We start from the raw sequence: 14,691 nt of genomic DNA, 5'->3' as shown, positions 1-14,691 counted from the left end.
TGCTTATGAATACAGCATAGTGACTGCATATGGAACAAAACATATCTCTTAGTCTGAAGATGCAATTAGTCTCAAAAACACTATTTACACCAAACTACTGTTGTATACTTTATCTTAACATACTGAATAAGCACTTAAAATTGTCTTTTTCATTGCTCTGTTGAAACAGGAGACTAAGAAACAAACTATTAATAGAATGAAGAGTATTCTGACTTATAACATTTTCTATCATTTGGATTTTTTTTTCAAAATTTCAAACTTCTGAGCTCTCAAGCTGCACATGATACATTTCTTAAATAACTCAAAGGTGTTTACAACCCTAGCCATTTATAGCTTTGCCATTAGGCTAGACTGAGAGGATTCTCAATAGAGGCAGGGCTCCTAACTCTTGCCTATTTATATAGAGTTAGAAATACCCCAACCTGTTTTGTAGGCTCAGTCTTACATATGGATATTAGATGAATTATTATGAAAGAGGACATATAAAACAAACTTTGTTCATGCCTTTCCTTCTTTCACATTTCTGTTTCTTCCCCCTTACATTTTATCCAGCTGTCTCCACTCCTCTGATCTTCTAGAGTCCCTGTCTTGATGTTTTGTATTTGCAGGTGCACAAACTGAACAGTTCTATTCAAATAAAAAACAGAACAGCTAGTGCTGTAGTGCTGGGTTGCACCCATTCTCCTACTAACAGTCTTAGTGGATTGCTGTGGCCACAAACTATATGGAACTTGTTTCCTCTGCTGTTAGTAGTCCTAATCTGATAGTTTTTCTGAGCATTTCTTGTGGAGGTGCTGACTGTTCTGAATGTTCTAGATTTATAGGTATCAAAGTCACTCCAAACCTCCAGGAAACTCTCAGCAAGGGACAGATTCAAGGTCATACTGCTGTGCCCACTGGAGCCTTTTGCAGTTGTTTCATCTAGGGGAAGATCTGTGAAGTACAAAAGATCAGAGCAGGGACTGCAGGAAGAAGCAGCAACAGAGGCAGCACTTCAAGAATTCTACTATTGATAATTTTATGATGTTCAAGGCAATCATCAGGCTACTAACTAGACCATAGTGTCCCCTATTAACAAAAAAATCTCTAAAGAATACAATTTTGAAGTATGCAATATTTGGTTTAATTTTAATTTAATTTTGTATTAAAACTTCCGTTGACATCATGAACACAAAGATTAGACCAGTTCTAAGACACTCTTTTGAAGAATATTCTATTTGAAGAATATCAAATGCTATACCTGTGCTGCTCTCTTCAAGCCCTTCTCTCTGAACCATCCTCACATACAGGGCGCAAGACAATTCAGGTCACTCCTCTTGGCAAACCCTTTGCCACTCAGCCACTGCACGAGTCTTGCTGTGCAGTGGCTGAGTGGCAAATATGCCTAAAAGATTTAGTGGCTGCTCTTCTAAAAGTCTAACCAGTAGGACATTCTTCTTCATGTGTCCATGCTGAATTACTCAGGAAAAGCATATGTATTTCAAAATCACGCTTTCTCTTATTTTGAACAAACTTTCAAGCACAGATTTGAAGCAATGCTGTTAGGAGACAGAGAACTTGCATTGCTTTGCTCTCTCAGGGCTATCTTCTGGTGCATTTTTCTTTATGCTGTAATCATTTTATGCTATTCCTTCGCTATAAAAATGAAGCTTTCTCAAAGTAATGATGTGTTTGGAAATGAACATTTGAATTTGCAAAACTGATTCATCCCTGGTGCCAGGAAGTACTCTGTACTGAGGGAAGGGAATCTGCAGCTGGCCAGTGCTGCCTCCAAGGCAGGCGATGCTGGCAGGAGAGAAAGTGTGGGCAAAGTGCCCAGAGAGAGCTGATTCACAGCTTCCCTCTGGCAGCCTCTGTGAATGGAGCACCCCCTGGGTGATGCACAGAAGCTATTTCCTCTTAGGCACATACCATGCCTTTGGTAACTGGCACGTTAGGCAGTGTATGCTGGTACTAGATGTGAGAACAGTGGGCAGCACGTCATAGCACTTGCTGCTGGGAAGCTAGGAAGTCCTGACTGCTAGCAGAAGAGGCAGCATGCAGAGGTGGTAAATGAAGGCACAGGAATGGTTTTTCTAAACCAGTATAATTAATTTAAAAGCGTCATGTGTATCTGTGTTGGTGAGAGCACGACGATATTTTAAATGCCAGCATGCTGCATTTCAGTCTGCGTACAGGAAAATGGATTTAGCTTCACGGAAAAACATATCATGTTCTTCCTCACCCCCACACACAGATCAAGAATTGCAGGAATGTGATACAGATAGCACCAGGAGCTAAGAACATCAAAAATTTTACATGCAAAAAGTCAGAGAATTAATTAAATTTCACCTAAGGAGAAAAGCATTCATTCAGCCATCCCCAGTTTAGAACTACTCAGTTGCTGAGGATTTCTGGAGGCAGAGAGAGAGAGAGCAGTCTCAGCAGAGATGGAAGAGACTGAAGTTACTCCATAAAGCCTCTGAGCTTTRTGAGTGGACTAGCTCCATAGGCCTGGCATCGTCCCCTTATGGATAGGAAAACTGTACAGTGATAACTGCATTTCTTTCCAATCCCTAACCTGCACTTCTCCTAGTATCTTCTCAGAGGGCTCAGTTCAACACCCCATTTGGAGTGATCCTCCAATTGGCTTCCTTGATCTCCCACTCATACCACCTGGGAATGCTGGTTTCCAATGCCAGTGAGCATCTGACAAMGTAAAAGATTTTCTTGTTCCTTATTCACTCATTTGCATTCCACCTCTTTTTTTTTTTTCCTTTTTGCTATCATTTTTATTATTTCCTCAAGCCATCTTCTGTTATACCTTCCTGGCTTTTTTATTTTCCTATTACATGCACTAAGGCCTGTAGTGTTAATAGTATTCTGCTAAGAAAGAAATGTTAGTAGAATTTTCCATATGAAAAAGTGGTATTTACCACATTTCTTAAAACTACATTTGTGTGATTAAGTATTCCTTCTAGTTGAGCTGAATACAGGGAATAATTAACACATGAATCTAAATTTATCTCCATTTTTATTTTCAGCTTACAGTGMATCTTTATGAACCTTTGATATTTATAAGGGTCTGACTTCACATACTTTTGTAGGTATAGTTGTGAGCCCTAGAGCATAGGTTTTGCCTAGAGCATGAAACTACAGACTGGGATCCGTGGAAATACCCATTACCTGAATACCTGTCCTGCAGAACTTTTGCCATTGTTGAACCGATTGAAATAAGCTCTGAATGGAATTTTTGGAAGTGCCCAGTTCTGCTCCTTTTGAAGCCAGTGATAAAGCTTATAAGGACTTTAATAATTATTAGACAGGAGAGCATGAGATACTTCTGAACAAGACTCTGTGTCTTGGCAGTCAAGAAATTCTATGATAAGATTTCACAACACAATATGTTTTCCTCTGACATGAGGATGTAATGTGTACTCCGTTCTTTTAGCTAAATGAGAGGGCCACAAGCAAWGCAGACCAGGAAAGATAAAGTGAGCTGGGAGAAAAAGAGGAGGAGGGTGATGAAAGAAGAGATAATGGAAAGAAACAACAAAGAGAAGGAAAGAAGAAGGAACTGTCGTCTTCAAGGTTATTAGAGATAACAAAAGGAGGAGTGGATGAGGGAGGAACTGAAAATGAAGACATGAACTGAAAGGGATAGAGAAAAAAATGTAAAAGAAAGAGAGAGAGAGAACAATTGAAAAGTGACAAGAAGGAAGGAAAAGTGACAAAGGAGGAAGGAAAAAGGATCTAGAAGAGGAAGCAGTAGAATGTGGAAAAGAAACAAATGAAAAGCAAACCAGAGGACAAGCACAATTGGAGGTTCCTCCTCCACAATGACAAAAGGGGAGCAGATTGGAAATAAAGAGAAAGAGGCATCAGGAAAGAAATAGGACGGATGAAAAAGAGAATTAAAAAGTGCATAGATGTACAGTTTAATTGAGGGAAACTAAGAGAAAACAGATTCATCCTAAGAAAACAACTTTTCATTGAAAATCCACAGATAGGCTATATTACCTGTGAGAATCTGGTAGAGGATTAGATGGCAGTATCAGTACTTTATGAATGCAGAAGTCCAATGCAGTGTTACAAAAATAGACCGTAAAAGATAGCAGTGAAAAAGAGGGAAAACATCTATGTKTGTACTGGAATTACAAAAGACAACAGCTTTTCTTCTGTGATTTCATGAGGGAAAAGACCAGCAGCATCTCCGTGTCATATCTACTTAATTAGAAATAGACAGTTTACTGAGATACCGGGAGCTGAAAATGAGATTTAGAGATTTGCACTTTCAGATTGCCTTTACAGAAATAGTTGGAACAGTAATGACTAGAAAGTGTAAAAGCAAAATGAGTTGCTGGTTTCTGTCCAGTTCCTGCTAAATATGTGTCCTCATAACAATAACCACTGCCCTAACTGTTACAGAAACACCTGTGGACAAAAACTCTCCCCCGAGGAGCACACAGTTTGGTTCATAATCTCTCTTCTTGCCAGTCTGTGCCAGTCTTGCCTTCTGGCATAGGAAGGAACTGGAGGAAAATGTGTTCTGGTGCTACCTCTGTTTTTCCTTTCCTGGAGTTAAATAGAGGACTTGCATATCAAGAGCTGTAAATACACCTTTTTTGACAAGCACTCAAATTCGTAGAGATGTAGACATACAAGAAACTCATTGTACCTTATAGTGAATTCCTTTTTTTTTCATTTAACAAAGCTTCTTCTCCTGCCTCTGCTTTCTTGTCCCTCCCCCCTTTCTGTTTTTTTCACACATTCAATTTAGGGAACTGCAAAGTATCTCTAAGATTTTACTTTTGTAACCTTTTGTTTCTGGATTACTCTGCTTGAAAAAAAAACAATATTTTGTTTATGAATCTACATGTCATTTCAGAGGACATATGGCTTTATAGCTGCAAGCAGAACAGTGAAGAAGCAGCTCYTCTTTTAGCCTCAGTTTTCTTCTTCTGTGCAAAGTCATTTAGCCTCTCTATGCCCTAGTTTTCCTCTGCCAAATTCTTCCCTTCTTCAAAGCAGTGAAGATTGTATCCATTAATGTTTGTAAAATACTTCCAGATCATCAGATGAAAGACAGAAATGCAAAGTATTATTGTGTCTATCTTTCAGCCTTCCAACCTGTGAATTCCATTCCTGGTGTTTCAGTCAAATAAAACAGAATCTGAAATACATGAGAACCAGCAGACAATAAAAAATTCCACATTCTACTATGAAAAAAATCCCACAGGAAACAATTATATTTCTTAACCTTTCTGAACCTTGAACAGAAAATCACATTTCTACAACAAATTGACAGCATGGTCAGAATAAAACTATGTGAAAGATATGATTTTTATTGAATTCTAGTTCTTTTGCAGTATTGAACTTTCCAAATATCCAGTCGGAATTTTTGTACAACTTCCTAGTTTACTCCTCCATTCAGTTCAATATGATTTTTCTTCTGATTTGTTATCTACACCTGCTCTGAATACTCAATTAGTATTACATAGGATAAGTATTCTGTCTAGTAGAATGTGTGTTTATTTACTTGTGGTAATAACTTAAAGCTCAAGAGAAGATTATATCCAGTTTAGTGGGTGCTAAGCACTGTAAAACACGCAAAAAAAAGATAATTTCAGTTTTAAGAGCTGATAAACCAGGCTACTAGTAAYAGATTATGAAAGATATTTTGTATCTACCAGTTGAAACTGAATCTTAGTATAGTTTGGTAGGTCCTARGAAGTATTACTCTCTTTTGGCTCTTGGCATGGCCAATATGAGATAAATTAAAGGTCTAATTTCAGTTCCATGGGAGCAAGTTTCCTCAGCACAAAAATAAAATGTTGAGGAAGTTTGCCATAGTCAAAACTGACAATACTCTTCATCTTTATTAGTGACTGTTGTTACTTCTTTATTTTTATGCATCTATTATTAATCCCCAAAGAGCTTAACTAAAGAAAGTACGTAGATAGCATACAAACCTATCAATTCATGTGAAACTACAGCCTATCTCAACAACATGCCCTTTCCTTAGTGAAAACCAGGTCTTAATAATAAACAGGGAAGTGAGGCTGAAATGATCAGTTTGATGTGCAGAGAAATAGGCCTTGGCATAGAGCATAGATGAAGGGGAAAGAGACAGCGGGAAGGGCATCAGAGACAAGAAGTTATATTGGTTGCACTTGCTAAAACTGTCTCTGATGATTAAGTTAGACATTATCACCCTACTTAGTGAAAAAYGCAGCCATGTGTTACAATGACCTGACCTGCTATTCATATGCTGTGCTGAAATTTGGCTTTTATAATTCCAGTTTCAAGATTTCCATTTGAATTTATATAGMCAATGTGATCAAACCTTAAAGGCGAGATTTGACTGAGCTGGAAATAGAATTCACTGCATTTGAGAATCTCTGACAGAGGGTTTCTGAGGGCCCAAGGCTGAGCCCAGGCACTGAGCTGTGGTCAGACTGCATGTGCTGAGAAAGCTTCCGTGACCTCTGCTTAAAACAGCCTTTGTGGTAAACTCTGTGAAACGAAAAAAAAATATTGCAAAGTGTGTCCATTATATTGCAGATTAGTATGTCCTTGTTTTATTAGTATGTTTTAGAGATAATTTATTTTTTAAAATCAACTTTAAAAGTAAGTCAATCAAAGCTATACATAATATTGAGGAGAAAATGACTCTGATTTTGTCTTGGTACCCTTGGGCAACATCCTATTCAGATTCATGCTATCTGAGCTATATGTTAGCTTAATACCTAAGCTACATGTAAGCTTATCCAGGTTCTGTAGGCATAGATAAAAGCCTGGAAATAAAAGTTTAAATGTGTATCTTATTTATAATCTGCTACATTGATGTGACTTTTTTTTTCYTTTGCTGAGTTTCCAGCAAGATATTTAACTATTGATATTTGGAAAAACCCAGATCCCACTTGAATGCTGCATCCCTTTCCTCCCCAGACCACAGGAATCTCCTTAAGTTCCCTCAAGATGCTTGAAAGCCTTTTCTAATTGCTACACAGCTTCAGTCCTTTCCCCTACCAAAAATGGGTGRCACAGCTTAAATAATACATTTGTCTCTGTTTCGCACCTGCCTGTTCTTCATTTCTGCTGTTGAATCCAAACCTGATATTGAATCCAGCTGCCCCAGCTGTTGTTCTCTGTTTTCTGGCATGTGCTCCTGTTCCCACAGAGGCTTCTCAGGGATGTTCTTTGAAATGAAGGGGACACCAAGGAGATGACAACCGCATTCTCCTTCAAGCTCTTTTGCTGGATGCTCTGAATTCATATAGAGTGCTAGTGTCGTATGTTCTGAACTGGGCTTCAAAGTCCCTTTGTCGCTTCACTCTTTACAGTACTGAAGTATTTCCTTTGCTGAAATAAATGTCTAATTTCAGAGTCTACAAGTAAACTTCGGATCCTGCCCAAATACATTCACTTTAAGTAACTGAGGACATTATCTATCACTTTTTCCCCTTCCTCTGACATTCATTTTTCAAAGGGTCTCATATCACTTGCCTTTTATAAGCACCTGTACTTACATTTTTCAGGCATTATTACCTGCACATACAGTTGTTTGACTCAAGGATCCRTAGGAAGCTGTTGATAGCTAAGTAGCAGGGTACATGCTAGTCGTCTGTATAAGACATTCTGAAAATCTAGACCCACAATTTTAATGATACAAGGACTTGTAGTTGTCTCATTATCTAATTGATTAGGATAGCAGATAAATACTGTAATAACTTTATAGTTGAAACAGACTGTTGTATATCTGCATCTCAGATTTCACTGAGATTTTAAGCAGGTTCCATAGAATGGGAACAGAAATAAATAGAAATGTGCTAGGGTTTTAAAATGTTCTTATCWGTACTAACTCTCATTTCAGCCATTATGTTTAGGTCAATATAAGCTTATGAGACTTGAAAACAAATACAGTGCTGATCAAAATCTGAAAGGTCTTTCTAAAATCCTTGCCTACATAAGAAAAATTGTTCTCATTTAATCAAAAGTGTGATTTTAAATGGATGTGAACTGTACAGAGCCCTCAGTGAAGACTCAAGTTCAATTTACACYAGGGTGATTTTACATTTTGCCTGCAGTTGCTTAAGATGTTTTTTTAAGTGACACAGAAATAGGCCAGTTTTTAAATTGTGTAAGACTGTCCAAATGGTAGAGGTGTAATGGTCTCATGGTAAGACTGATTTCAGCTGCAGTGATGCATCTTTCAAATCCTATTTGTTAAGACGCTATTAATCATGCCTGCCTATAGCAAAAGTCTTGGAAAAGATGAGAAAAGCCATTGTACAGTTTTGATAATAGCTTATCCTTGAACGGATTGAAGAATCTGTGGWGGAAAATGGTGACTATGGTCTGCACAGTCTTCAGATCGCATGGGTTCATAAAAACGAGAATCCTTGTATCACTTCAGACAGATTGCAGAGGAACAAATTGATGTCTCTCTGATCTTTTTTATTAATTTAAATAAAATGGCTATTTAGAGCCAAAAGTTTAGCCAATTCCTTTAATTAATTCTCTTCTCATATCTTTTGGTACAATATCTTTAGAAGCTTCTACCAGGCCTCAGTGATAAAGCTGGTCTTGATTGAAATAGGAAATAAGCTTTGTAGAACACTGCAGATACCTAGGATTGAATACAACATGAAATGATAGAACTTCTCTCTGCAGATCTCAAAACACTTGCCAAAAAAAAAGAAAATCCAAATATTTAGATACGAAGTATTTAAAACAGAAGACTCTCTACATTAACCRTTTAATAATTAACTTAAACTAATATCCAGCCTATAGTTCAAATTTGTCCTAACCATATGCAGCCACAGCAAGGAGTTAATAGTAAGGTCTATACAAACTGAGCTATGACTGAGGTCTTTGTTTTTTACCTCATTGTATCAGAGGTAACTATGTAAAAATTAGGTTTTTTTAATCTTTCTACAAGCAGCAAGTTACTGTGTGAAGCCAAATTTGTATATTGTTCTTAAGGTGTTAAGAGTTACRCTTTCTACACCTTCAGCATCATGGTCTTATTATACTTGATGCTGTGCAAAGATGTAGTAGTGGATAGCATAAGCAGATGCTTACCATTTATAAGTGAAGTGAACATGTAAAGCAAGAGACAAAGACAGTTATCTTTACGGGTGTTGTTAAGATTCCYCATCCAAAGCACATTGTATGTTCGTCATGTAGAATAGAAACTTCCATGATCTAGTGAATCCCAGAGTTTTTACCAACTTACATCCTGGAAGTACTACTATATTTTAATGTTCTTTATGGAAAAATGAACTGATCTAGGTAAAGACCATATGAGAACTCCATTTAACAAATTCCAGTTTAATTTATCTCTTTCAGGGATGCATTAATCATGTCTGAGGTTTTGGCCCTGATGAGTTCCTCAGAAGTAGGTAATGCGTGTTAGCTTTAAAGAGCTTAAATTCAGTCTAATGGAACGTGACAGCCCCATTGCACTGAATTGCAAGCTGCTTGAACTCCTGATTTTATGAAATTTTCAAGTCTTTTTAGAAGCCTTTCTGAAACCAGTTTACCTGCTTTTGAACAAGAGTTTACCCTACTTTGAAGAACACATACATATAACTAAAGGGTGAAAGGCAAAAGCTGCATGATATCAGGACTTCAAGTAGTCATAGAATTCAGTTTTGTGGAAATTTGATGTTTAAGAATGCAATATCTGAATTTTTGCACATGCTTTCTTGAACTGGGATGCTTTCTTGAAATTAAGCTTTAATACATGGCTAAAATTCAGAAATAATGCTCAAGAAAAATGAATTTTTGAAATACAGATAGGATTTGTCTGTTCTATAAAATGAATATAAATTCATTCAGCTCTTTCCTTTTTGTGGTTTAATGTAGTTGTTCAAACACCAGCTAATGATTTTACTTAACATTATAACTTAGTTCTTTCTGCAGTGATCACAATCATCTTCTCTATGTAGAAAAAAAACAGTCTTTTTCTTCTATGACTCTTAATATCATTGAACTATTAGAAACTCCACTGATGACTGTRTTAATGATGTCTCTATCTGCTTGCTTAGATTGTTTGGATGTTTGGGAGTGTGAGGTTACCAATTCTCTACAAAAAGCCAACATTACTGTCCTGTCTGCACAGTTCCTTTTCCTCAGGCATTTCCTTCACTTCATGAAGAAGTGGAGGGATATCTCCATGATGCACCRACACCTCATGACACTGTGCAGGGGGATTAGAGCAATAGCCATCTTGGAAACAAAATGGCTCTCTTTTATGTTAGCTGTGTTTTTTAGCTAAGAATGTGTCATGAGGATATTCCATTTGCTGCCAACCCTACTCATTTCTGGTGGTGAGGGACATCAGGTTGCTGATGATTAGCTTTGAAAGTCTCCACTAATTTGCCAATACTAGAGCTATCCTAAAAGTGCTTGAGTGGTAGCTGTTAAGTAGCAAACAAAAACATCTTATGGATAAGAAAGTATGTTTGTCTCTGGTGTGGAATTAAGCTCTGATTTAGCAGTGAGTAGACATCCCTAGGGCTGGCACCTGTGGAAACAATGACTGAGCCAATGTATGTTTTTTAATGGGCAGTTACATCTTGTCTGTCAGTAACATCTCTCTATATCTTTTTCATTGTTATTCTAGGTGTCCCACCCCTGGGTGTGATGGCTCTGGACATATTACTGGAAACTATGCTTCACATCGAAGGTATGTAGAGAGATGTTTTTGTTCTTTGAATCAAATAGCTGATGAGCTAAAAAGGACCTCAACAGATCTGTCTTCCCTCTCTCAGCACTGAGGCAAGASCAAGCTCTGTATGCAGACATACACTAGTCTAACTTGTTTCACATACCTCCAATGAAGAACATTCCTCACTTTCAGCCTATCACACTATTGAAATACATAGGAAGATTTTTTGCTGTTATCTAGCAAAATCTTTGTAGAAAATTTATCCCGTTTTCCTCCTTCTCTGTTATCCCAGGAAAGCAATTCAGCGTTTATAAGCTTCGATTACTTTACATCATGAATAACTTATCTAATCTCCTCTCAGCCTTACTTTTTCTGGACTAAAATCCAGTTCCTTCAACTTTTCTTCACAAGTTATGTTTCCTGATTCTTCTTGTCAATCCTATGTGTCTCCATATTTCTTAAAAACTAAAATTGGACTCGGTTCTCCATTGCGTCTCCCAGCTGAAGTCTTAGAGCAATAGAATAAAAAAGTTACCTCTTTCCTCAAATATACACCAGTCTTCTTAGTACATTTCAGAATAAAATGTGGCTTGTTTTTCAACAGCAACACACTGTACATTAAGCTAGAAGAGTAGGAACAGAAATTTATGGATGGAAGCTGTTACATTGCCTGCTTAAACTATAGTTGTGATTCTTAGCAAAAGCCAAAGAAAATTCACACTTACTAAGCAGGATATTGTTGGTAACCCAAAAATAAATTCCTGTGGTACTACTGTAAGGGTAGTGTTACAAATACTGAGTAACTAGCAATACCCTTGTGACTATTTGAGAGCTAAAAATCAGTAAAGAGCTGCTCTGTATTTTTTAAATGGATATCTATCCACTGTATAATATAAATTTAATAGGGTAGCCCACCTCTCTTTTGGTAGTAAAGGTTCTTTACTCTCATGCATATTTATGTTCTTGAGCCTGGATGTTTGATGCTTCACCAAGTCCCTGTAGGTTTACAGCTGGCTTTAACTAGTCAGTGTACATATTCCCAGTTCAAGTGTATTCCCAGTAAGAGCCAGAAACAGTTTAAAGTCAAAACATACTGTAAACAATGAGAATGTACCATACCTTTAAATATTGCAAAAATTACAGRTCGCAATAGCAATTGAATTTTCTATAAGGCACAGTGAAATATCAAAGGTACAAATAACATTAAAAAGGAGAAAATGTAAAGGTTTTAAAAGCACTCACATGATATAGGTGATTAAATCACACTTTCAAGTGACTGAGGATCAAACTTACAACTACCTTTAAATATACATGGATTTATCAGCTCACACTTCTACTACTGCAGGTAGTCCCATACTATGCTTGGTGTATAGCTATGCCTAGACTTTGCTGTTTCAGCAATTTGTTCATGTATTTGGGCATCTGTTTAACCAGGAACATATGACTGAGGCAGGAGAGTGAAGGTGCAGTACAATATAATACAGAAGACAACATGTACAAATAAAAAATCCTAAAAGCTAGCAAGGTTAACAGGGAAATATCATTTCATGTCTGCTTTGTTTTTAAACTCTTTCTCTGGACATTGCATACTGACCACTGTAGGACTAGGCCGTGAGTTGGATGCAATTACGTAGTTTTATCTGTAAATTTTTATATTACTGAATCACAGAGTAGTCAAGGTTGGAATGGAACTTTAGAGATCATCTAGTCCAACTGCCCTGCTAAAGCAGGATCACCTAGAGCACATTGCCCAGGATTGTGTCCAGACAGCTTTGGAATATCTCCAAGGGTGGACAGTTCACAACCTCTCTGGGCAACCTGTTCCAGTGCTCGGTCACCCTCACAGTTCTTTTGTTCAGACAGAATTTCTTGTATTTTAGTTTCTGCCTATTTCAGGCTCTGAAAAGAGCCTGGCCCCATCCTCTTTACACCCTCCTTTCAGATATTATACACATTGATAAGATCCCCCCTCAGCCTTCTCTTCTCCAGGCTGAAAAAGCCCCATCTTTCTCAGCCTTTCCTCATCTGAGAGATTCTCCAGTCACTTCATCATTAGTGGTCTTTCGCTGGACTCACTACTGGAGCTCCATTTCTGTCTGTACTGGGGAGCCCAGAACTGCACACAGTACTCTGGATGAGGTCTCCTCAGGGCTGAATAGAGAGGAAGTGTCACCTCCCTCAACCTGCTGGCAATGTTTTTCCTAATGCAACCAAGGAGATCATTGGCTGCCTTTGCCCCAGCTGTGCTTTGTAGACTCATGATCAACTTGTTGTCCACTAGGATTCTCAGGTCCTTTTCTGCAGAACTGCTTTCCAGCAGATCAGTCCTGTACTGATGCATGGGGCTATTCCTCCCTAAGTGCAGGACTCTGCACTTTCTTCCCTGTACTGAAATTCCTGAGRTTCCTTTCTACCCATCTCCCCAGCCCATCGAGGTCCCTCTCAATGGTGGCACAGCCATCTGGTGTCTCAGCCATTCCTCCCAGTTTTGTGTCATCACCAAACTTGCTGAGGGTGCGCTCTGTCCCTTTTTSCAGTCACTGATGAATAAACTGAACAAGACTGGACCCAGTACTGACCCTGGCTCACACTGCTAGCTACAGGCTTCCAACTAAAYTTTGTGCCACTGATCACAACCCCCGAGCTCTGCCATTCAGCCAGTTTTCAATCCACATCACTCTTATATTCGTGTATTTTAATAAATGAGTGCTGGACCACTTTTTTGTTTGTTTCAGCAGAATGCTTAGTATATATAAAGATATAAAAAGTAATACCACAGAATTAACTGATCTGGAATTTGTCCAGTCCTTTGGGATGAACAAAAAGCTAACCTTTTGAAAAATGCCATTGGGTCCGTATTGACCACAAAGACCCTTGGGAATGTGCCTTCACTTCTCTTCCCAAAAGCCTCTGGCAGCACCATGTCCTTCGCTCCCTGCAGATGCATTGACATGGAGCTGGGGAAGGAGTAGGACCTCCTTTGTTTAAAATCCTTGATATCCCCAGGAGGTTTTTCTCATTTACACTGAGCTGGTCCAGCACTGCTCAGTTTATGATGTCTCCCAAGACCGTTATCTGGGCTGGTAAGGCTAGCAAAATGTGTGCTGTTTAAAAAGGCAGGAAACCTGTAGCCCAAATCTAGAAGAATTATTAAGTATGACAGACCCTCAGTGTGTCTACAGTGAACTTTTTTAATTTCCACGTTGAAAATTTGCATTGCTTTTCCTCTCTTTGTATCTGAGTTAGCATTTTGGTTTATATTTGATACAATCACAACTCTTTCAGTTTCAGAAGCACATAAGTGACAAACTTCTCTCTTAAATGGCTGCCAAAATGTCTAGGTATCAAGTGCATTTAAAATGTCTGCTCAACAGCAAACGTACGTGAGGGCAGATTTAGCCATGCCTTAACTCTATGCAGTTATATGATGCTGTTCAATGTATGCAGGAAGTAATATCAGCATATGCCATGGTTGAATTTCCCTCATGGTCATTTATCTTCATATACAAGGAATTAAATTGATACAGAAAAGAATTTGTTTATTTTGTAGTAGCTTTTAGTTATTCTCAGATAAAAAAATTAAAGCAAAAGCTAATCCTTGACATATGTTTTTATGGTGAATCTGCTGTCAGAGGAAAAATGAATTAATCATAACCTCAGAAACTGTCTGTTTGAAATGTCTGTTTAGAGAATCTGAAAGGTCTTAGAATTTGCTAATAAATCATAGTGTCAGGATAAAAAGATCTATTACAAAAAGATAATGCACCAAAATACCAGTAAGTAGGTGATAATTGAATTGATTTAATATGGAGAAAGCACTAAATCATTAGTCAAGACAGAAATTCTTCATTTGGATTTTGTTGCGAAAATGCCGTCATCTATAACCATACCCATTTGTACACCTACCAAAAGCATTACTTTCTGAAGCATTCCTATTAACTATTTAGTTTTTGAATGYAAAACCTGATTGTTCTCCAGCAGCACATGGGAGTCTCACACATAACCAAGGGRCACCTGTAACTCCTGTCTCCTCC

At 37.9% G+C, this 14,691-nt stretch overlaps 1 protein-coding gene across 3 annotated transcripts in view; it reads left to right on the top strand.

Moving 5' to 3' along the window:
* Positions 1-14,691, top strand: part of MYT1L (myelin transcription factor 1 like) — a 127,130-nt gene that overhangs the window by 87,120 nt on the left and 25,319 nt on the right. For all 3 annotated transcript variants that reach the window (XM_085322949.1, XM_085322948.1, XM_085322947.1), the window contains one exon: positions 10,613-10,675. In XM_085322949.1, the coding sequence (XP_085179075.1) occupies positions 10,613-10,675 (63 nt within the window). The remainder of the gene's footprint in view (positions 1-10,612; positions 10,676-14,691) is intronic.

This window comes from Rhea americana, unplaced genomic scaffold, assembly GCF_003343005.1.
Source record: "Rhea americana isolate MKP2758 unplaced genomic scaffold, rheAme1 scaffold_80, whole genome shotgun sequence".
In the NCBI taxonomy this organism is placed as follows: domain Eukaryota; kingdom Metazoa; phylum Chordata; class Aves; order Rheiformes; family Rheidae; genus Rhea; species Rhea americana.
The sequence above is the reverse complement of the archived record's forward strand: the minus strand, read 5'-3'. Positions and strand labels throughout refer to the sequence as shown.